The 24,992-nt window shown below is 42.3% G+C and overlaps 2 protein-coding genes across 6 annotated transcripts; both read right to left on the bottom strand.

Annotated features, from left to right (window-relative positions):
- Positions 1-2,723: 2,723 nt before the first annotated feature.
- TMEM70 (transmembrane protein 70) lies at positions 2,724-10,982 on the bottom strand. 2 transcript variants are annotated; one of them, XM_084849267.1, is made up of 3 exons: positions 10,652-10,982; positions 9,858-9,969; positions 2,724-8,500 (listed from the first exon to the last, which is right to left on the bottom strand). In XM_084849267.1, exons 1-3 carry the CDS (start codon positions 10,868-10,870, stop codon positions 8,052-8,054), a joined length of 780 nt encoding a protein of 259 aa, XP_084705393.1. In that variant the 5' UTR covers positions 10,871-10,982; the 3' UTR covers positions 2,724-8,051. The 2 variants fall into 2 exon arrangements, with proteins under 2 accessions (XP_084705393.1, XP_084705394.1); XM_084849268.1 differs by having other exon boundaries at positions 10,487-10,982.
- A 2,226-nt stretch (positions 10,983-13,208) lies between these two features.
- Positions 13,209-24,936, bottom strand: HAUS3 (HAUS augmin like complex subunit 3). Of its 4 annotated transcripts, none has more exons than XM_084849262.1 (6): positions 24,841-24,936; positions 23,288-23,547; positions 19,857-20,838; positions 16,755-17,194; positions 15,534-15,759; positions 13,209-14,518 (listed from the first exon to the last, which is right to left on the bottom strand). In XM_084849262.1, exons 3-6 carry the CDS (start codon positions 20,772-20,774, stop codon positions 14,294-14,296), a joined length of 1,809 nt encoding a protein of 602 aa, XP_084705388.1. In that variant the 5' UTR covers positions 20,775-20,838; positions 23,288-23,547; positions 24,841-24,936; the 3' UTR covers positions 13,209-14,293. The 4 variants fall into 4 exon arrangements, with proteins under 4 accessions (XP_084705388.1, XP_084705390.1, XP_084705389.1 ...); XM_084849264.1 differs by having other exon boundaries at positions 19,857-20,889; XM_084849263.1 differs by lacking the exon at positions 23,288-23,547.
- Positions 24,937-24,992: the final 56 nt, after the last annotated feature.

The raw sequence follows: 24,992 nt of genomic DNA on the forward strand, positions 1-24,992 counted from the left end.
GTTGTTCAGGCAGGCATTTGGGGTGGGTTAGGGTATTTAAAAAAAAAAAAATTATGGTAAAATTTTATTGTTTTAAATTGTTTTATGGTGGGTTGTACATCGCCCAGAGTGGCTGGGTGACCAGTCAGATTGGCGATTAATAAATTTAATAAATAAATAAATAAATAGTCTGACCTCTCTGCCATGACCTTCCCGTCTTGGGTGTCCCTTCACGGTTTAGCTCATGGCGTCATTGAGGTGCTCAAGCTCCAGCACCACAAGGTAACGATCTCCTTTGCTGGAGAAGAGATGTGTAACAGAAAGAAAACAGACACATAGCACCCCTGACCACCTCACAGTGATTAGGTGAGCTCAAAAACATCACAAAAAAGAATATCAAACACCCGGAAAATGAGGCAGAACAACAGAAGTCTCCTTCAAAGGGAAGAAAACTTCCAGGAAATTGGAGGACAGATTTTAGGTCAGCACTAGCTCTACCTCTTCTCTGGAGCTGGACACAACACTGCCCGTCTCACATTTGCATGGCGGTGGATGTAAAATGGGGGGCCAGACTGCCAACACATTTGATGTTGTTGGCGCACAAAAAAACAAAAAATCCTTAGGGGAAAAAAGGCATTGTACTACAACCCCTGCCAATAGTGACCCAACCCGTTAGAAGCTTTTGAGAATTTCTCCTCCCCCTGGAGAAATTCAGTGAAATTGTGTCCCTCTCCCCAATTTCTCCCACAAAAAGAGTGGAGAATGTCAAGCCATCTGTACACAGCTCTAGTCTTTACATTCATGTTTTTATAGAGCAGTTTTCTTGAAAACTGTTACTCATGCATTGAAATACATAGGAACATTGGGAGCTAGTTAGACTGTTGGTCCATCCAGCCCCAAGTCAGCATCATCTACACCACCAACCAGGAACAGCTCTCCAGGGTTTCAAATAGGGCTCTTTCCCAACCCTACTTGCAAAGAACCTGGGACCTTTTGCATACAAAGCATGTGCTCTGCTACTGACCCAAAGCTCTTCCCTTTTAAGCCTGGACAGAGCTCACTGGCCAAGGGCTGTGTGTGTGTGATAGGGCAGCAGGCACACAGGGGCCCACTTTGCACACCAAATGTTATGCAAATTGGACAGTATGTGCATATATCTATTTACATGTTGAGATCTGTAAAAGCCATCCTCAAAAAAAAGATGGGGTACACAAGCCACTCGTACATAAAAAGTATGCCCTACATCTGTATATATCTTGGCAAAACCTGTTATGGATAGCCCCAACAAACCTAAAATCTATATATTATTATTAGTGACTCACTCCACTTCCACAAGAGCCAGAAGTTCCAAGCACAATACTATAGCTTTCGTTTCCTTGAAATGAAAGTGGGGAGTTATTTGCTTTAGTTACAAATATACATGCAAAGCAAATAGGCATGGCTATAACAGGCAGCAAAGATGCTAATCCTGCATCTTTTCTCCTAAGAGTCACTGATGTGCAAGGATGCTTTAGGATCAGCCAGCTCACAGCTCTGTTCGAAGTTCAACTGCAAACTGCTTCGAACTGGGTTATTAGGCATTTGGAAGCCATCAGCCTAACAAAGGATAGTTTCTCAGTAAATGGTACCACCACCATTCTCCTCAACATGCATTTATATATTGCCAAATATCAGTGGCAACCACTGACGGTGTTAATCCCCCCACCCACCCCCTGCTTTTCAAGCTAAACCTCTGAGCATACATTTTCTGTTGCACAGATTGTAATAATTATTCTAGAGTGTATTCTAGAGTTCTGATTAGTGCTGTAATTGGTCTGGTGGAAATGAAATGCTGTTACCACAGGCCTATGAGTATTCATGTGCCACTATTCACTTGCCACCTACGGCATGGAAGAGCCACACAATACCTTGTGATGATGTAAATAGTCTTGAAAAGTATTAGTAACACTGAAGTGTGACATCAATCCAAAATCAAAGCCAGCACAGGGACCCTTCATTTAAGGGCAGTTTTCTTGAAAAATTCAGTAGTTCCGTCTTCCTCAGACTCCCAATTGTAGTAAAATTACCACAATTAATAGTTAAACAGTTATGACAATATCCAACTGTACATTTACTTAATAATTCATACTTATCCACCTCTCTTAAATGCTGGTTTGTCTGAAATTGTATAAATATGGCTGACAGATCTCATCAATGCTATAGGTCAGGTTATGAGTCCCTCTAGTGGTTTATAAAGGCAGAGACACTTTTGCAAATACTCTTTCATTGTTTGATACCTTCAGCAGATGCATTTTGATTCTAAACACTTGGCACCCAGATTTCAGATATACTTGAAGTCCCATTGCCTTTAATTTGGACTAAGTGCTTAACTAGACATTCTGCTAATGAAATAAATAGGATTTAGATGTACCCTTTTCGAATCCCAGTAGAATTCACTTGTAATCAATACAATTGCAATAAGCAGGGTTTACTACTGGGTCCGGCACATTCATCACTCCCAGGCAATATGATGGAAAATAAGACAATACACTTTATCTAATCATCAAGAAGCATTACCTTATGAAAGGTAAGCTGAAAGATACAAACCCAATCCAGATTCATTATATGGCAAAAAGATTATAGTGATTTTGATGTTAGAGTATCGCAAAGCAAGTTTGAACCTTAGAACTTGACAAATTCTTTGTAATCCATTATCACCTTCTTGAATTTATCTAAAATGACCTGAGCAGGAAATGAACAAGAGTCACTTAAATTTTATTTTTATTATCTCAAAATATTCATCCAATTTGTCCACTGTAATCTTTGTCCAAGAAATCTTTGACACTTGAGACAGCCATGCTCTCATGCTGCAGTTATAATGTCCAGAGAGTCATGCTATGCCGGAGCAGAAAAACAAAGAGGCTTGTGCTCCCTTGAAAACTAACACATTTATTATGGTATAAGCTTCGGGGACTAGAGACCTCTTGATCAGATACATGAAGTGTTATCCTCAGTTGGCAGGGAGGTGTGTGTGTACGCATGCATTCACACACTCCACACAGATATACAGCAAAATAACAGACAGCCAATGCAGCATAGTTGTTAAGAGTACTGGACTCGGGAAATCCAGTTTCTAGTCCCTACTTGGCCATGAACCTCACTGGGTGACTTTGGGCCAGTGACTGACTCTCAGCTTAACCTATCTCACAGGAACCACATAAGCCACCTTAGGTTCCTTGCAAGATGGGAAAAAAGCAGGATGTAAATATATTTTTATATGTCATTGCCATTTGACCAGTTTACTGTTGTTTCATTCTATATCCGTGTGTGCGCGTGCCTGTCTGTCTGTCCACACATATGCACACCCCTGCCAACTGAGGATAATATTTCCTGCACCTCATCAAGTCGAATGAAGTCCATGGAAACTTATGCCATAAATCTATTGGTCTTTAATATGCAACAAGTCTCTTGGTTGTTTATGCTGTTTTAATGGTAACCATTCAGAAAAAAACTCACTGATCTTGAGCAACGATTTCAAATTAAATTATACTACAACATCCGGCATCTCTAAACCTTCTGTCACTATATTGACACATGGGTAAAGAATTCACCATGGGCATTTTCACATGTGAAGCTTAAGCTGCATTTTGTTTGATGAGGCTTGTTATGCAAATATAAAACCTGCAATGGCCACAGCATTCTATTTACATTCAAATTACATATTTGCATTATATATGTGCATTCAACTTACATATTTCTATTTTTTGCTTTTTCTGTTCCACAGCAACTGTAACACCCGTACACAAAAAAGGCTCATGTGAGAAAACATTCCAAGTAGTAGTATCAAATGGCTTTTATCGTAAGGACCTTCTCAATCCATCTAGTTTCCTTTACGGTACAATCCTCTAAGTGTCTGTTTATCCCAGCCCTTCCCAACATGGTGTTCTCCAGATGTTTTGGACTTCAACTCCCATCAGCACCAGCCAGCATGGCTAATGCTCAAGAATGCTGAGAGCTGTAGCCCAAAACATGCGAAGGGCACCAGGCTGGGGAAGGCTGATTTACTCTATGCATTTTACTCTTAAATATCCAACTAAGCATGCATAGTATTGCAGGCTTAGCAGTTAATTTTATGCAGGAGCCTAAGGAGATCACAACTAAGAAGTTCTATTTCACCCAAGAGCATGCTGCAGCTGGAAGTGAATGATACTTGGGTCAGACGTGTTTGCTGAATGTCAGCAATGATGTTGGTTCCATTCCCTTATTTCTCCATTAGCAGCATTCAACAGCAATTTTGTGCTGTTCTATAAAGATTACACAACAGTTTAGCTCATATCTATCTGTTTCATAATAATCCTGGTCTACTTGGCCAAACAGTGTTCAAACTACTGTACAATTGCGCTCATTTCACATGCCAGCAAGGTGATGCTCAAAATCCTACAAGCTAGGCTTCAGCAGTATGTGAACCGAGAACTACCGGAAGTACAAGTGGGGTTCCGAAGAGACAGAGTAACTAGAGATCAAATCACCAACATTCGCTGGATCATGGAGAAAGCAAGAGAATTCCAGAAAAACACCTATTTCTGCTTCATTGACTACGCTAAAACCTTTGATTGTGTGGATCACAACAAACTGTGGCAAATTCTGAAAGAGATAGGAGTACCAGACCACCTTACCTGTCTCCTGAGAAACCTGTACGAGGGTCAAGAAGCAACAGTAAGAACCGGACATGGAACAACCGATTGGCTCCAAATTGGGAAAGGAATTAGACAAGGCTGCATATTGTTGTCCTGCTTATTTAATTTATATGCAGAGTACATCATGAGAAACGCCAGGTTGGATGAATCACAGGTCAGAATTAAGATTGCCGGGAGAATTATCAACAACCTCAGATATGCAGATGATACCACCCTAATGGCAGAAAGCGAAGAGGATCTAAAGAGCCTCTTGTTGAGGGGTGAGAGTGCAAAAGCTGGTTTGAAACTCAACATTAAAAAAACGAAGATCACGGCATCTGGCCCCATCACTTCCTGGCATATGGAAGGGGAAGAAATGGAAGCAGTGACAGATTTTATTTTCTTGGGCTCCAAGATCACCGCAGACAGTGACTGTAGCCATGAAATTCAAAGACGCTTGCTCCTTGGGAGGAAAGCTATGGCAAACCTAGACAGCATAGTAAGAAGCAGAGATATCACCTTGCCAACAAAGGTCCATATAATCAAAGTTATGGTTTTCCCAGTAGTAATGTATGGCTGTGAGAACTGGACTTTAAGGAAGGCTGAGCGCCGAAGAATCGATGCTTTCGAACTGTGGTGCTGGAGAAGACTCTTACGAGTCCCCTGGACTGCAAGGAGGTCAAATCAGTCCATCCTAAAGCAAATCAACCCTGACTGCTCATTAGAAGGACAGATACTGAAGCTGAAATATTTTGGCCACCTAATGCAAAGAGAAAACTCTCTGGAAAAGACCCTGATGCTGGGAAAGACTGAAGGCAAAAGAAGGGGATGGCAGAGGATGAGATGGCTAGATAGCATCACCGATGCAATGAATATGAACATGAGCACACTCCGGGAGAGAGCAGAGGACAGGAAGGCCTGGCGTGCTATGGTCCATGGGGTCACAGAGTCGGACACGACTTAACAACAACTTGGCTTACTGATTTCAGAGCACATTTCTAAGGCAGCTTCATTCAGAAGACCCAAGACCAGTTTTTTACCAATACTTGAAATGCTTGAAATCCTTGGCTTGGATCCAAAGATCCACCGACATTACCTGCATTGCACATGGCACTGGAGGGAGAAGTTAGCAAACAGCTCTACACATGAGCAGATGTGCGTCCATTCTTGCAGTAGGCTCTTTGGATCCAAGCCTTTGTGGGAAGATGTAGGAGAATTTTTGAAGCTCTTGCTAAGGGGAGCCTTATTTATTTCTTTTAGTTGCAACTTTTGGAAAGCTCCGAGTTATTTCTACCATTCAACAAATGCAAACGCACTTGTTCGAAATGTATTTACTTAGCAGTAAATCTCTCAAATTTTAACAGAGGTTACTGGACGGTGCACAAAGGCTAGGACGCAATTCTGGTGAATCTGGAATTGGAAGTTCAATCGGCTTCAAAGATCTTTCTTCCTTCTGCTACTCCCAAACCTCTTCACGTCCGCCATTCAGTTGCTACCATTTCAGGGACAGGGTGTTGGTAGTCTTCCACTAGTTGGTAGAACTAGTTGGTCTAGTTCACATGCAGAATATCATTGATCCGTGGGTTGTTGTGACATGTGAACCGAGTCTATATAAGGAAACTCTCAACAGTATGGGCCAGCTTAGGAAGAACAGAAGCAACTTTGGTAGAGATATGTGATTTTTTAAATAAATAGTAGTATATATTTTTTTATAAATACAGTATTAAGGAGGTAAAAGGAAAGGGGGAGAGAAAGAATACTGTGCCAAGGTGCCACTGCAGTGAAACAACAGATTTGGCTGCCAGTTCCTGGAGAGAAGTGAGGGCAGTTTAAAGAGTTGCACAGAGCACTGGGATGCATGTACCCAGAAATGCATCACCCACACATCTCTGAAGTGTCTTGGACTGCCATCTAACATTTGTGACTCAAGCACAAAAAGTTCAAATGCAATTAATGACTTGGTTCTCATGTAACAACCCATGGTTTAATTAACCCATGAGTTGTTGCCTTACCCTGAGTTAATCCATGATTTGGCTGCCAGATGATTGAGTAAACCACGGGTTGCTGTTTTCAATTCCTGGGTTGTTCGGTTCCTGGCCCCTTTGTCCACTCCCTCCCTGAATCCCATATGCTTCTATGGCAGTGTAGTACTGGCATGTAGAACTGCTGGAGTTATTTTCAGCGTTCTTTTCTGCCACCTTTGTAGCCTGGCAAATAACCCATGAACAACGCACAATTTTGGGTTCACACGTAATGACAACATATGGTTTAAACAACCCAGAGTTCACAATCTAACAATCCATGGGTTCTCTTCATTGGTTGTTCGTGGTTAATAACCCATAGTTAACTCATAGTTCTGGGTTCGCACATGATGACAGTCCATGGTTCAACAACCAATAACAAAAAGCATTGTATGAACACAGGCAATTACCTGGTTCACACATAATGACAACCCAGAGCACATGTTGAGTACTCGACATCATGTGTTGTTACATGCAAACCCTGCACTATGGTTTAACTATGGGTTGTTAACCACGAATCCAGAGTTCACAACCCAATAACAACCCATGGATTCTCTTCTTGGGTTGTCCATGGTTAACAACCCATAGTTAAATCATAGTGCAGGGTTCAATCGTAACAACTACCCATGTCGTTATGTCATCATGGTTAAAAGCAGGACTAATCACAGACTGACCCAGTTTGCACAACATAGTGAGCTATTGTGGTTTAATTAACTCATGATTAGCGATGGTATGTGTGGCTGCTGTTTTGAACATGCAACCTCTGGGGTGATCGGGGGTTGCGGTGTGTCATCAGAACCGAGCCACTGTGGGTTAATGGAGGGTTAAACAACCCACACTTAACCTTCGATTAGTAGTTGGGTTAAGTGTGGGTTGATAAACTCTCAACTAACCCATGCTGGATGGGTTTGTATGCCATGCCACAACCCCTGATTGCCCCTAGGGGAAGTCATATATTCAAAATGGCGGCTGCATGAACCTGGCATATGCTTGGGTTAATGAACTCAATATAAGTCACCAATCTTGTGTGAACTGGACTACTGAGAACTCATCTCCCATTTTTATGTACATTCTTTTTGAAATGAACTCCAGTTTTAATCACCAAAAGGTATTGTGGCATATTAAAAGACAAACAAATTTGACTTGTCCACAAAAGCTTATGCTATAATAAATTTGTCATTCTTTTAAGATGCCACGGATTTTTGTGGCAACAGATTTGCATGGCTTCCCCTCTGGAAACAGTTTTAATCATGTTAATTTTTAATTTATTGAATGAACTATATTTTAATGAAGAAAAAATGCTCTGGGATTTTGTAACTTACAATCTGTGAAAGAATTCTGAATACCCTGCACATACACAAATATTTTATACAAAAACATCTGGCATTTTAGAATTCTATTTGTCTTCAGTGGATTGTTTTGGTTCTTCCAAGTCAAATGTAAAAGGCTTGTCATAACCCATAAGATGGCTATAGTCTTGAGGATATTGAAAAAGCATTGGGTTAACAAGCAGTGATTTACTTTTAGCATAGAATGTTGTGAACATCTTGCTGATGTCTGGAATCTTCACATCATTTTGATGGAACACAGTTTTCTTTTCTGCCAAAATAGCATTATATGTAATGGCTGTGTAGGTGTCCGTTTCAGCCTTATGGTACAGCCGGATTACGTAGCCCTTGGTAATTAAATGCAGAGTAACTGGTGTTATGAACGTAAAGAATCCCACAACACTGTAAAAGGCAATTTGCAAGGGAAGGCTGTCAATACCCATACCAGTTTTGAAGATGATGATAGGCATCATGCAAAGGCTAAATATGCTGGTAGAATAAGAGAAAAACTTCACTCCTGCAAGAGAAAGAAAGATTAATACTTATAAATTGAAAATAACTTTTAACCTAATACGTATTACTGCCACACAACCAGATAATGTAAATAGCATGTAGTCCTTAACTTAGGTTGCAACACTATCTGGTAGAAATCCCCATGAAATTCTATGGGACTTTGCAGTGTTAGGCTGAAATCCTAAACACACTTACTAGGAAGCATGCCTCAGTGAATACAGAAGGACAAACTTCTGAGTAAACTTGAATAGGCTTGTGCTAGAAAACAACTTCCCAACTTGTTTGACATGTAGCTTTTTCTCAATTCTTTTAAAACATCCCACTCTATTAACAACACTTTCAGGTCAGCTAAAAAAAAACCCATTAAGGCAGCAATTCTATGGCCCCTAGACAGAGTCTAGGGGGTCACAGAATATTTTGTATTACTGGATCCGAGGTTTGAGACACCCCTCTGACCTTGGAGCCAGGAATCTGCACTCCCCGCCCACTCCCCCTCCGTTTCCCGTGTTCCCGTAGGAGGAGAGAGGACTGGAGAGGGCGGCTTATGCCGTATCCTGAGGCCTCCCCAGCCTTCTTCCCTCCCCCTCCCTGATGCCTCAGCTAGTCAGGCGAAAAAGCCAATCTAGCTAAAATGCAGAGTGGGAGGTGTAGTGGAGGCAAGGGTTGCCTCTGCCACACCTCCTGCTCAGCACTAGGTTCTCTTAACTCCGAGTCCTTACAAGTATCAAGGGCAGATCCCATAGAAATGTGCCCTAAAACAGTCAACAAATAACAAAAATGAGCAGCAGCGTAAACTAAAAACAGCAGTATTTAAAACAGCAAAGATAAAAATCCCCAAATGGGAAGCCCACAAGGATATGAATGCAATAGCACCTTCTTGCACATGTTCCCCAGCAACTGGTATACAGAGGCATACTACCTCCAATATTGGAGGCAATATATAGCCATCAGGACTAGTAGCCATTGACAGCCTTATACCCCATTCAATAAGTCTTGGAAAAGCAACTCCCAAACTGTTCCTATTACACATAATAACAGCACCTGAGCATACCCTAAGGTCAGCATGACGAGTGATGCACGATTCTGAGATCCCATGACACAATTATGGAAGTTGGTACTGAACAATGACGTCAGCACCCTCAGAAATCCTATTTCTCTCATTGTTTTCTGAAAACAGCATGACCATAGCATACAATCCTAAAGCTGTGCATGTTTAACTCCGAAGTAAATCTTAGTGAGTTCAGTGGTCCTTACACCTAAACTTACATATGCTCAGGATTGTGAAAAATTATGCTGAATATATAAAAACCGAAGTGTTCAAAGCCAAAGCATAATGGGAAGCTTAACCCTCATACACCCACCTAATACCACTTTTGCCAAATTTCCATGATATACTAATCTGCCATATTCAGAATTTTCATGGAGGGTTGATGTGCTGAAGTAACAAAGAGACTCCACACAGGGAAATGGAACCTAGAAAGACAGGAAACATATCAACATCTCTTTCAATACTTTTCTCACACGCACAATTTAACGAACTTTACTGAATTTCATCAGCAGTTCATGGCTAATAATGTATTTTCTAAGTAAACTCATGGGCCTTCTTAATATGCCCTATCAGTGTTAATCTCTAAAATACAGTATGCAACACAACAGAAAAGGGGGGTTGACTACTGCCTCAATTAGAGAAATCTATCAGGGCATTATTTGTTTTTATTTTCAGCCCAGTCTCCCAAGTCTAGCTCTTGACCCACAAGTCACTTCACCTCCACAAAGATGTATGTATCGTGTGGGAATGTAGTATGACAGGAGGGGCGGGGGGGAGGTCTTATTTCACATCGGTATCAGTTTAATCCAGTGCCCCTTAGGAATTACTGCAGAACCCAGCGCTAATCGGAATTTGCTTGCGATTCTGTAGCCGCGCCCTAGCAGTTACGAACAAATTGGGGGCTCTCTGTGCATACGCAGAGTGGCTTATACTTCCGGCTACCTCTCCGGGCGTATCAGTCATACCACGGAGGATTAAAGCGAGGCCTCTCGGGACGGACGGCTTGGCCACCCGGGCAGGCTGAAGCCCCGGCATTTATCCTTTTAGAAACGAAGCCACGCGAAGCCCCAACCCTGCGGCTGGCCGCCCAGAACGAGAAGGCAGCACCTGCTCGTGTCCCGCCACCCGAGAGCGGGGCCCGAAGGCTCCACGCCAACCAACTCCATGCCGCGGCCTGCCCCGGGAAGCCGACGGCGGGCTCGGCTCCGCGGCTGCTGCTGCTGCTGCCGCTGCCGCCTGCCTCGCCGTAAGCAAGAGCGCCCGACCGCTGCGCAGCCACGGCCTTAAGCCAGGCTCCCGGGCTCCCAGCCCGGCCCGGAGCAGCATCTCCGGCAGCCCGGCACGGCGCTCGGCCGCGCTTAGGACGGAGCTCCGGCGCGGCGCGAAGGGCGAGCCGAGCCGAGCCGAGCCTCCGCCGCCACTGCCGCCTGAGCCCCTCCCCTTCCGGCGCGGCTGTGCCGCGGAGGGGGGCTTGGGTCGGGCGCTCCTTTTGACTCTCCGCTCGCGCGGGGCCTGCCCCGGCCAGCCGTGCCCGCGCCCCCTGTAAAAGCCGAAGTGCTGGATCTGGCCCCTTGGTGTCAGTCACAGAGGACTCTGGAAGGAAATCGCTCGCTGAGGTGGCAGTTCAAAGCTCCACCGAGCCCAGCGGGCTTTGTTCCCCAGTGAAACAGGGCGGCCTAAAGGGGCACCCCAAATGCATTCATACAGTCTCATGCAATTTATCATACAATTTATACAATCTCAGGCAAACCAGCATTTAAGATAACCCCGCCCCCCGCGACATTGTCGATTTTTATTACCTGCATAATGTCCCCAAATTTCAGCCTCTTACCACTTGCTGTTCTCTTTCTGGAAAAATACCCCCAGAATCTATTGATTCTGCTACTGGGGTGTCTTTATGTCCCCCAAATCAGGCAACATACCAGTGGTATAAATGTCCCTTTGGATTTTCCAAAGAAAACTGGTCTAGGGAAATAGTCTAAGTACTCTGGGTGTCAGTAGATTGGCACAAACCATGAGATTTTATTGGAGAACATTTACCTCACTAGAGACAGATTTGTTATGACAGTAGAAAAATACCCCATAACACCAAAAACGTTAGCCCTTAGTAATAAGTTCTACATATTGACAGTTTATGATAACTTTTCTAATATTTTGAGTTTATAATATACTTCTTCTGACACCACCGACATTTGTGGGGGCATTTTACCACCCCAGGATACATTGGAAAATGGCATAGGGTACTAAAATGCCCCCACAAACATGTTTGTGTATATTTTTTTACAGCCACTGGGTTAAAATGTCATCCTGCTTTTCCCATCAAATAGTGCTTAAGAGTTTACAGTGAAATACAGAATAAAAATCAAAACATATTTTATTATTAAAGGTAAAGGTGTCCCCAACCAGTCGTGTCCGACTCTAGGGTGCGGTGCTCATCCCCGTTTCTAAGCCGAAGAGCCAGCGCTCTCCGAAGACGCTTCCGTGGTCATGTGGCCGGCATGACTGAACACCGAGGTGCATGGAACGCTATTACCTTTCCCGCCGAGGCGGTACCTATTTATCTACTTGCAATTTCTTGCTTTCGAACTGCTACGATGGCAGGAGCTGGGACTGAAGACGGGAGCTCACTCCGTCATGCAGCACTCGGGTCTCGAACAGCTGACCTGCCGACCTTCCAGTCTGCAGTTCAGCGTCTTAACCACTAAGCCACCACGGCCACTCTATTTTATTATTAGTAGTAATATTTTAATCTGCTCAGTAACATGTTCTCTGTACATTATTCTTTTAACTATTTACAAAGAGTTAAAAGAATAAAGTACAGGAAAAACAAGATAATAAAACCAACCCCCCCAAATTCCCCAAACCCCAGCCAGTTGAACAAGCTGTACATTTACATGCTACAGGCCACAAAGCAAGGCATCCCTGGCAAAGAAGACAACTAAAGCACTCCAGCTGCTGCCTCAGTTGGGGTGACTTCACTGCTTGTGACCTTTCTTCAACCAGGGAAAGCCCATATGCAGTAAAGCCTGTTCCTAACCAGAGCTCCAACTGGCACTTTGGTCAGGGATAGGATGACATCAGGGGGTGGCCACACCCCTAGTCATAATTCAGTCAGGGGGGTGTTATTTGTTCCCCACTCCTGCCTTACACCAGTGACCATCCTTCAACCTAACCTTCCACACAGTTGTTGTGAGGATTAAATAGGTGAGATAACCATAGACACCACTCTATGGAAGGACGGGATAAAAGTGTAAAAAATCAATGAAACCCACAAGTTTAGAGGCATGTCACAAATGCCCAAATTTACTTGTCTATCATCAGAATGCTTCAGAGCAGGCTTCATAAGGTTTGATGGATGTAGGGGCGTGGACTCCCAAGTTCCACAGAATAGTCCGCCCCAGAAAGCAGGTGAACTAGCCCACTTCTGTTAATCTGCAGACCCAATAGAGGATGGTGGGCTGGAGTGGGGAGACTTTATTCAAAATCCCTGCCCAGCAATAAAGCTTACTGTTTGGATTTTCAAAAGTCACAAACCTACCTCAGGAAATTGTAAGTGTAAAGTAGGATAGCCCCCAGAGCAACCTAGGAGTGCAGTATACACATAGGATAAACATTAATACATTTCTATAATTTTTCCTATTTCTAGAAAATAAAACCCTCGGCACATGGAACTGTTAAAAATGTATTAGATGCTTACAGAGTTTACATATTTGAGACATAACACTCAAAATCACACTTTTAAGTATCAGTATTCACAGCCTAATCTAAAATACATTTAATTTGAAAATTCCATTGAACGCTCCAGGACATATGGAAGTACGTATGCTCAGAATTGTGCCCTTAATCTCCACCTCTACTGTATCTAGCACTGAGATTGAAGGCCACAATTGATCGTACGCACGTACAGAATGCTAATAGTGTAATCTATACATGACTATTCAGAACCAAGTCCTAATGAGTTCAATGGGGTTTATCCCTATGTATGTGGCTATACAACGTCAGCCTTAGTTACCCATTGCAATTCTATGTAGTGCAATGGACAGAGTCAGTAGAGCAGCCTTCTCTAACCAGGAGCTCTTCAGATGTAGCTGGGAATGTTGAGACACTGGCTGGCTATAATGGGATGTGTAGTCCAAAACATCTGGAGGGCACCAGGCTGGAGGATGCTGCTACAGAGTATTGCACAGAACACTGGGGAAGTCCAAAGCAGATGATGTCAGATTAAAACCAGCATAAGGCAAAAACAGGCGTAATAGAAATGAGCTATATGCACATGATATGTGGTTGAGTCCATAGTAATACAGAGCTGTAATGATGCATTTGTTAATTCTAGGGAAGGGGAAGAAAAGTAATGGAATAATTTACTGGTGAATGAAGTGTCTTACACATTTTGAGCTGGTGCTCTTCCTCCCAGGTAAAATGAAATTTCTCCTCCAAAACTGTAATAAACATGGGAAGTCTTGTAACAAATATAAACAGACTTGCTACAAGGGTGTTTGCTTTTTCTGTTTGTTACAATTTTCTTTGAGAATATTTCTCATATTTTATTGTGTCCCTGAATTCAAAATGCATAGGATACCAAACTGCTCGAGTAAGTAATTGACAGTACTTTTTTTTTCTCGTGATTTTCTGATGCAGAAACAGCCCTTATGTTTTTTCTTGAATTTCAATGTTCAATAAAAGAGTTTAAAAATTTTAAACAAAACATTTTAACCCAAAATTCTATGCTAGGAATCTAACATTTAATCTTTAAGACATGGCTTGAGCCTTAACTTGTTGATCCAATCTTTTGACAACACTCTCCAAACGTTCCCCATCTTTGAAAAAGTACACATAGAGTTTTCTTTCCATCTGTTGTAATTTATTATTCTCCAACACCTTCTTCTTAGCCTTTATATCAGCAAGAAAATCCATAATAAGATGATTTAATTTATTCATCTGATATTCCAACCGATTAAACTGCTCAGCCAAATCCTAAATATGGAACAAACACAATAACGAGTTCAATGCATCTGAATTTTAAATATATCTAACTAGAGAAACAGCCACCACCTTAACTCCTTTTTTTTGTAACCTTCAGCAACTACTGGCCATACATTTTTGAAATGTGCTTCTTTAAAAAGGGAATCTTGGAATTCTCAGGAAGCCTAAATTAATTCTGTATATCAAAGATCCACAGGAATTTGGCTTGGCTCTGAATAGCAAGGTATTACTTGTGGCTGCCATGAATCCTTCCCCTTTGCTGGGTCATCTGGGTAATGCAGAGAACTCATGGGGGCAGGCTATGTTCCGCTGGTGTTTGGAAAAGACAGAAGAAGCATTAGAGCTTCATGTGACATCTACCTTCTTCAACGGCAGCTGATGCTGCAAAAAACGGCTTTGGACAAGCAGGGGGATTAGGGCCAAAACACATGCCCTGTGGCACCTGCCAAAAATGGGGAAAGGATGGAGCAGTCCTGCATATGTCGTGCCAGAGCTAGATGCAACTAGGAGGAGCACAATCCTGCATAGGCCATGGGACAGGCAGCACTTCAGCCCTGAGGTGGCTATGCTGTTTGGAACTGAAGAGGAAAGGCAGACAGCCCACTCTAGAGGGAAGAGATAAAGGAGACGGAGGCCAAGGAAACCAGCTATCGTGCTCTTCCTACACCCAAGTAGCTGCTTCTAGCTCTGGGAGTGAGTATGCAAGAGAGCTCACTACTGTGAACCTCAGGAGGCAAAGCAGGAGAAAGGGCAGACCCAGTGGACCAGGATGTTCTAGCCAGGCCCAGAGTTTGCTAGAGGTCCAGAAGCACTTGCTGCTGCCTACATGATTTATGGAGGCCTGCTATATATGCTAGATAGCATGCAACTAACAGCCACAAAATTAAATATATATATGAGCAAAACAGATAGTTTCCTTCTTGTTCAGTAGTATGAATAAAATAATAAGTATTACTGAGTACACTATACAACCACCGTCTCAACTGATCCTAATCCAATGACTCACCTGATTGCTAAGACAGATGCTTTCTCCACTGCAGTACATGGAATCGCGAAGGGTGGTTAGATCAACATCCATCTTTGACAACAGAAGAATTTGTTCTTGGCTAGCTACTGCTAATTGATCAAGCACCGACCCTGTATCTTGATGTAATTTTTCAGCCATCTGCTCAAGGCCTTCATGCGTTCTGAACAACTGTTTTGAATTCTCTCCTTCCAAAAGCTGATACAACCTTTAAAAACATGAGTGCACATTAAAATGGGATTTGCTGAAGTACAATAAATCTTACAAAAACAACCTGAAAATACAATAGAGTAGGATGAGCATTCATTACTTCAGTAAAAGTCGTTGGTGGAAACTTATTCTTTCTTTAAGTATGGCAGCATGACAGTAGCTGAGCCTTAACAGCCAAAGCTGTACACGAAGTTTAGTGCAAAAGAGTCATGCTTACTGTTATTATTGCCTCTGTGTGTGTGTGTGTGTGTGTGTGTGTGTGTTGCAGTAGAGAATTGAAGTCTGGGCCCTACCCCATTAACTCATTCTCCCAAATACAGCTGCACATTGTACAGTAAAGCATTGGCAAACCATGCAGACTTTGGCACTCTTGAACTTAATATTGAGAAGCTGTTCATATAGTTGGATCATTATTCTGATTTAAGTTTTTGGTTGAGATCTTACTCAAACAAGATGAAAAAGCACACTAACACAAATAAGAATACCTGCATACTTAAAAAAAAAAATCGAGTAAGAAAGCAAGTACATTATATCACCCAACACACCACCACCCTGCAAAAAACAGGTCAGCTTAAATACTCGTGATTTTAAGCAGAAGAGCCTGTACCTTTGCAGACTGAGGTGAGCCTACATCCACTGATTTCAATGGGCATCTGTATGCTAATTGTGTACAGGCTTAGGCAGCATGACTTCAGGTTTCTTAACTCGGGAATCATCTTAAATGCAAGTATTGTGGCCTAAAAAGCTGATCAGTCGATAATGGCATAACTTGGTGTTGCACGGCAGGAAATAATTGTATAAAAAAAGAACACAAAGCACCTGCATATGCATAACAGTATTTACTGGCTCCGAACAATTATCTGCAAGAAAGACCCATTGATTTCAATGGAACTTACTTCCGCATTTAGGATTAGGATGTTAGTTTTCCACAGCTGACTTCATACTCAGTGCATTAATAATTCAATTTTGGTAGAGCAATAGCCAGATGCTTACCTATGTGTAGCATTATCCTTTGAATCAATAGTGCTTCTCGGTACTTTATGATGGGATATAGATGGCTCAGACATTGTTTCAAGTGTTTGTGCCAAAGCGTCACTGCTCTGTTTCAGATCCTGCACCATATTTTCCAGCAGACGGCTGTTATCCCTAAGTTTTCTCAACTCAATTTCATAGGTCAACTGAAGAAGTTCAAATGATGCCTTCTGTTTGATCAACTGGTTACAAATCTGATCTTGTCTTGATATGTAGTAGTCCTGACGAGCAATCTGTAGATCAAGATCACCCCTGACCACAGGCATATTCAATAGCTCTGCATCTTCTTTTACCAGCAAAGGTAGGGTTTCATTGTTGATCTGAGCCAACTGTTTTTTTATTTTTGAAATGTCACTGTTCAAACTAGAAATTGCAGCTTCAAATCCATCTTTTTCAGGAGTCTGCAAAACAAACAAACAGATCCTGTAAATAATTTGTCTACTTAATCCACACTCAGACCACTAACCAAGTTCCCATATTGTGCTTCTTTTTTGAAAGAAAGGCAGAGAATACATTTTAATAAATAAAAATTTAACTCTCATTTTAGGAACTAAAGTTATTGAAAGACACTTAAGCTGCAATTCTATGGTCCTTGGAAGGGTGTCAGGGGGTGGGTGGGTGGAGTTATTTTTAGATATCCCTCCAAGGATGGGAATCTGACTTCAGATGCCCCCCTCCAGCCCACATAGACCTCCACAGCCCTTACTTATTCAGTCATGATTAGTACAGGTAAAAAGAAGGGTTGATCAGGAAACTTTCTGTGGGCATGCTGGGAGAGGCTGTGGATCCACAACCCTTCCATGCCCCCGACATATGCACAGAACAGAGGGAAACTACACCAGTCCTGGAGCTGGTATTAGTTTATTTCTCTCCATTGATGGGAGAGAAACACTTAAAGTAGGGGGAAACTCCAAAAAAGGAAAGGAAAAAAAAACTGCTCTTCACTCCCTTCACTCTGATGGCATTAGCCTGGCAGGGTTTGGATTCTAGGATTCCGCTGTTATAATCTCCTTAAACTAAATTAATAGCCCCCTATCAGATGCATTAAATTAAAGGAAGCTTTCCATGTAAATAAGGAATCATAGAAAATAAGTATTAGGTAAAGAATTATAAACATGGCATAATAGGTTAGGGGCAGGTGGAAAGTAGAACTGGATCTATTGAGAGGTCTCTGGCAGATTTGCAGTAGATTGGCAATGGTTTCACCTCTCAGTTGTTTAACATGATTTAGACCAGGGGTGGGCAAACTTTTTTCTGTCAAGGTCTACGTTCCCTTGTGCGGAATCTGTTGAGGGCCACACAGCAGTGGTGAACAGGGCCAAAGCCAACAGTGGGTCACCCTTTTTCTCTTTCTGCCACTCCCTTTTCTCTCTTCCTTCTTATATAGCAGGCTGCCAGTGAAGGGACAGATTGCTTCTGCCATGTCTAAACTGATCACATGCAGAGAGCTTTTGAAGTTAGGCCATGGGCCACATGAAATTAGGCCACTAGTTGCCCATCCCCGACTTAGAGGTTATGGCAAGTAATTAGTATGCATCATTGTTTAGGAACTATATGAAGTACCAAAGTGAAACTCAATTTAAATAAATTATGTAAGTCCATTTTTCCTTGGTGATTTAAATCACTGCTTTTAATCACCTTAATTAATCAATCTACTCTGCAAAAAAAGTATTCAAATTCACTTACGAGTGTTGAAAGATTGGGAAAGATAGGCAATTTTACCCAGGATCTCTAGCCACCTGCTCCAAAGGTTATAGGAGGAATGGGGAACTGTCAGCCCCACCTCCTTACCTTTCCTGCTGGAGATCAATCAAGCCGCCAGAGCAGGGCAGAGAAATCATTTTGTTCCTGCTCAAGCAGCTTGCTTAGCTTCCACTTTGGGGATAAGAGGCTTCTCCTCCCTGCCTAGTACGGAAATGCAGCAGGTTGCTGGGAGAGGAACAGAGCAATCTGTTCCTCCACCAGCAGCATGCTTGGCTTCTGTACTAGGCAGAGAAATTGAGAAGACTTTTTTCCCTGCCCAGCACATAAGCCAAGTGAACTGTCTAAGCAGGGACCGAGCAATTTCCCTGTCCTGCTCTGCCTCCTCAAATAGGGTGTGTATGGATGAATGGATAGGTGAGGGGGGGGGTGTGAGGGGGAGGGATGATTTTAAATTAAAATCTTCACCACCTCTCTCTCTCTCAAGAAAGTGTGGGGTGGTGATGAGAGAAAGAGAGAATATATATGAGGAAAATTAGTCTAAGCCGCTTACCAAAGGTATGCAGCTGCCAAAAAGATTACCAGAGCGAATGTGGCCCTTGGTGGGAAAAAGGTTCTCCACTCCCGAGTTAGGACTGGTCTCTTTGCCTTTTTTTCCCTTCCATGCCAGCTCAGCACTTATTGTTACAGTGCTATTTTGTGCCAGCCTTTTAAACCCAGGATAAATAGCAGATACCATTTGGTTGCACCCATCCATTGGTTAGAATGGCTCATTTACTTAAGGAGCAAGAATGATAGCACACATCAAGCTGATCTTGCCTGAACTGATGTTCCCCCTGCCACAAAGTTGCCTGCAGGGCTGAAAGGCCAGGGACATGGTGATGCTAAATTCAGTCATTTGGAGGGTGGATAATATACCTCCAAACTGAGGTGGGGAGGTCAAAAAGAAAGTAAAGCATAAAAGCAGCCTAAAGCTAGGAAAGTCTCTCATCTCTGGAAAAGACAGGGTAATTCTCAACAGGTAGTTTGGGTCCCCTTTGATAGATAAGACCTAAAGTAGAACAACGCAAGGAATGAAGAGAAAGCTGCACCATCAATGGTGACTTATATAGGAGGTGGTCTTGAAGAGCCTAAGTAGTGACCCTTAGTACACCTAAAGTTTATCCTACAACTCCAAGATCTGCCCCTTCCCTGACCCTACCCAAGGGTGTCTGACTACTGAACAGACAAGAAGCTGGCTCTCTCTTCGTAAATATGAGAGCCTGGTGTAATACGCCACACCAGTAAGAACACAGAGACTGATTAAAGTTCATATCTACAGATCCTTTAAATCGTACAACAGCACTCAAATAATAAACTTACCTTCTTTAAAGAACAAATATTTTCCTCCGCCCACCGAAGACCTGATCTCATGCTTAGATTCTTAGCTTCCTGTTGAATCAGTTGATGCTGAGCACAAACATATGCCATCTGCAGCCTAGTCAGCTCTATTTTTTCTTTGCATACATTAGTGCTCTCATCACAACTGAAGGAACTCCTTATATCGAAAAGTTGGAAATTTTCTTCATTAGAACTTTCAATCAGTTCAGATATACCTTGGAAAAATTGCTTTTTTGTATACAAAGTAAGAGCTGCAGTGCTTTGTTCTTCCTGACACAAATATTTATCTAAAGCAAGTTGGGCTAGAAGCACAGGATGAGGATCCAGCTCTTGTTGCCCAGATGCAACAGCCAAGAAAGAGGTCAGCTTCTCAACTCGTTCACTAAGAGACTGCAGCTCATTGTTTATCTTTGTATTCAGGGCAGGGAAAATCCCCTGACCCTCTTTCAGATTTTTAGGTATTTCTTCTTCTTTCTCTTTCAGCTTCTGGGACATAAGACTATTGCTTGAAGCCATAAATTGAAGCTTGTTACGACGGCGAATCTTTAGCTGTTTAATCTTTTGAAGAGCCTGAAGTTCATCTTCTAATGTTTTCAGTTTTCCTTCGTCTTCTTCTTCACGAGTATTGGTATTTAATTCAAGAGGTGTGCAAGTCTTGAGAACTTCATCCAGAGCCTCCACTTCTAATACAGGATTTGATGAATTAAGAAGTATATTAAATGACTGCAGCTCTTCTTCAGATAACGTGTGATGCTCATTCAAAGTTGTACAAAACCACTCCAAAAATGACTTATCTTCCAACGTCTCAAATAACCAGTCAAAGTCTTCTCCATTAAGAGAATTTGCCCTTGAATATCTTATCCTCTTTAGAGTTTCAATGAACTGAGCTCCACAATCCATGCTTTCAAGTTCAGCCTTCAGTCTTGGATATTTGTAGTTGTTTGCTTACAGGCTTCAAAAATATCTATCACAAACAAAGTGTAGTATGATTAACTTCAGTCTTTTAAGTAAAGCTCTGCAAAGAAAAACAAACTGAACACAAATCAGAATGTGGTAAAGTCTATAAGATTTCCAGTTGCTAGATAGAAGACTTAGAATTTTGTGTATTGATAACAGACAATACCTGCCAATACCCACTGACAAAACAGTGCAACTGCATTGAATTGCCTGATTAAAATGATCAATTTTTTTATTTATTTCATTCCTATACTGCCCAATAGCTGAAGCTCTCTGTGCAGTTCACAAAAATTAAAACCACAAAGTGCAGCATAAAACAATATAAAATATGAAAGCTTAAAACAATGTAACAGTTGTTGTTCAGTCGTTAAGTCGTGTCGGACTCTTCGTGACCCCATGGACCATAGCACACCTGGCCTTCCTGTCCTCTGCGCTCTCCCGGAGTGTGCTCAAGTTCATAATGTAACAGTACAACCAGAATTTAAAAAATGCAAAGATTTAAAATACAAAGTTAAAACACCAGACCTCAAAGACTAGGAAGCTAAAATACTGGGAGAATAAAAAGATCTTCACCTGGCACTGGAAGGACATAGGCACCAGGCAAATCTCTTGAGGAAGCTCATTCCACAGCCGGGGTGCCACAGCAGAAAACGCCCTCTTCCTGGTAGCCACCTGCCTCACTTCCTTTGGCAGGGGCTCACAGTGAAGGACCCCTGAAGATGCTTAGGGTCCAAGCAGGCACATATGGGAGGAAGCAATCCTTCAGATAACCTAGCCCCAAGCTGTTTAGGACTCTGAATATTAATATTCAGAATCGGGCCTGGAAATGGACTGGCAGCCAGTGCAGCTGGAAAAGTACTAGTGTAATGTCATCTCATTGGCCAGTCCCTGTTAACAATCTTGCTGCCCCATTTTGGACTAGCTGAAGTTTCCAGACCATTTGTTGCTAGGAGCCAAGTCCATATATTAATCAAAGCAATGGGCCTCTTTGGACGATCAAATAAGCCACCGTGGCTTGTTTAAATCGATGCCACCGATTTGAGGGTTGTTTCCCCCTGAAACAAGCCATGCCACCCAGGTTCGGACAACACAACAACCCACATAAAGGCAGGTAATTAGGCTAATGGTGCCCAGCACACGCTGTCAATTTAAACAAGCCACTGAAGCTTATTTACGCCATGGTGGCTTGTTTTGATTATGAAAACCAAGTCAATATTTTAAACCAATAATGCGAGTTTTCTGGAAAATTCTGAACTGCAAATTAACCTAATTTGCATAAGGTCATTTTCTGGAAACATTTTCGTTTGCATTAGAAAATGTTCTTATGCCCCAGAGCAGCCTTTCCCAAGGTGATACACTCCAGATACTTTGAACTACAATTCACAGAATTCCTGAGCACTGGCTAAGGCTGATGTGAGCTGAAGTCAAACACATTTGGAGCGCACCAGGTTGAGGAAGACTGCCCTAGAGAGTGATCTAATTTAGACTGTTTACTAAATACAAGTAAAAGAAACTAACTTTTTAAAAAGTACCCTATGTTAATTTTTGTCCCAGTACACTACACATATTTATCTAAAATATTTGAAGGGGAAATTAAAGCACACTTAATGTGCTTTAAATATCATATTATGTAGAATTTGTTTATTGGGATTCTTGTAAAAATTTAAAGACAAGAGCATGTACTTCCCTTGTGTGGTTTACATTTAAGAAAAAAACCAAAGGTACTGAAAACTGTTAACACACACTAATTTTATCAGTCCAAATAATTGTGCACAATATGCTGACAATAACACATCTATTTCAAAAGATTTCAACTTCCTCCATTAAGGTTACTGGGACACCATTCAGTTTCGCTGTCATTATTTAGTCCATTTCACACTAAGACACATATGTATTTCAATGACATATGAGTTCTCTCACATACTTATTAAGGATAACCACCAGCAAAAAACCTAAAGTACAACTTTGAAACTGCCAAGGTTGGCTAGTATTGTATTTGCAATTGGGCACCCATTCATTGTTATTAATGAACTTATGAAACAGATTTTTTCCACAGAAAAATTAAGCACTGGAAAATTTTCCTTCGAAATTTTTCTGCCCTACATCACTGTTTTAAACTTAAAGAAGCAGAGGAGAGTTAACAATTTCCTCACTACTGAACAAGTCCTTCAGCATCCACCCCCTCACAACTAGATTTAGGCTGTACTCCTATACACACTGAGCAGACCTGGGAGTAAATTCCACTGAACTCCATGAGGCTTACTTCCGAGTAGACGTGCATAGGAGTAAACTGAGTCTTCAAGGTGACATAAGGCTCTCTTTTTTAAAATCGTTGTTTGCTACAGCAGAACACGGCTGGTTACTCCCCACCACCCCCGTGTTACTGCCCCTGCACACGATCCACCTGCAATAATCAAATCGTTATTGTCGTAATGCATAAACCAGATATACACTACCTGTGGGGCCAAAACGCTCTTGCCTGCATCCCACAGATGGCCGCTCGAAAACCAGCAGCGGTGACGGGAGTTTGGCGGGCGTAAGCCGAAAAGGGTTCAAACTTCCGCCTTCTCGCGAGAGCCGAGCACATGCAAAGTCTCTCAGCGGCCGGCCCGGCCCGGCCCGGCCCTCCCGAGTAATAACGCCGGGTAGGTCACGCGGACCAGGGCTTCTTTCGTTCCGAGGACGTAGTTGCTTTATTTAGGGCGCAATCCTATGCCTAGAAGAAGAAAATATAGAAGAAAATATTTCTTCTATATAGAAATAGAAGAAAATATTTCTTCTATTTCTTCTATATTTTCTGTAAGAAAATATTTCTTCTATATAGAAGAAAAGCACAGCTGGCTGAGGAATGCTGGGAGTTGCAGGACTTTTCCTCTTCTAAACATGGGTAGGATTGCGCCCTTAGAATATTTATACATCGCCGTTTATCTAATTTAAGATTCCAGGGTGGTGTGCAACAATGTGTTACTCAATACAGAGAAGAATAAAACATAAAATCAGCAAACCAGTAAACATTGTTAACAAACTGAAAGTTTAAAATGCCTAAGGGCTCAATCCTATGCATGTTTAGACAGAAAAAAGTCCTGCATCTCCCCAGCCATAGCTGGCTGGGAAATGCTGGGAGTTGTAGGACTTTTTTCTGTCTAAACATGGATAGGATTGTGCTCTAAGTAAATTAAAATAAAAATCCGTTTCTGCCTAAACGATGACAACGTTGCTACATCCAGGTAACGTCGCATGGGATTCTACGATAGAACTTCTTGGCTGGGGTGAATTACTCTCTCGCTCAGACGAATCCGCATAGTTCGCAATTTCCAGGAAACAGCTTTATGGGAACTACATTTCTCAGCATGACCCTTATAACCAGAAACCGCATGGCTGGGTTCCTCAAGTCTAAAATTATACAGAAAGTAATAAAATGCACTAGACAGTGCCCTTACTGTGGAGATTATAGGATGAGGCAAGCATAACTTTCCCTCTTTTTGTAATCTCAGAGTAGAAAAACTCCCTACTTATTTGAATCCCACAATTTGTAGTACCGTAATAAGACGCCAAATACGCCCAGTTCGACCACACATGCTCGATAGCAGTGACTGAAGCCTCCCATTCTTTCATTTGCATAGAAGTTAGGAAATCCCACAGCGGAAATTCTCGTAAATTATGACCACGTCAGTAGGCCATGCCCCTAGGATGCTACGGTCCAGTTTTTCCCACAGGGAAAGCAGTGGTCTATGCTTATATCCTCAGAGTGTTTGTTTGTTTGTTTGTTTAATAAGGACGGCGGGACAGTGCCATTGCCTGAAAACGGGACAGCCTAGTTACTTTTGCTGCTACTGTTCCTCCTCGCCTATGGGGTAAAAGTGACAGCAGTTCCTAGAAAGCACAGAAACCCAGGACTTTAGCATAGCTGTGCTTGAGCTGCAGTGTTTGTTCTTTCTCCACTAAATAAATAAATAAATAAATACATGCAGTAGCAAAGGCACGAGTTCATCTCGTTTCTAGCCCACACCTTCTTTCCCGGGGACGCGGCTTTGCGGTGTGTGCGTCCGCGTGCGCTGCAACCGCAAGACCAGCGTCTTCACCGCCATATTGCGAGAGTTACTCTAGCCTTCCGTCTCTATGGTTCTGGAGCTTCGGAGAGACCGGAAACCGCTGTCTATG

The sequence above is a fragment of the Heloderma suspectum genome, chromosome 4, assembly GCF_057233095.1.
Source record: "Heloderma suspectum isolate Gila_16-S chromosome 4, 16-S_ref, whole genome shotgun sequence".
NCBI lineage: Eukaryota > Metazoa > Chordata > Lepidosauria > Squamata > Helodermatidae > Heloderma > Heloderma suspectum.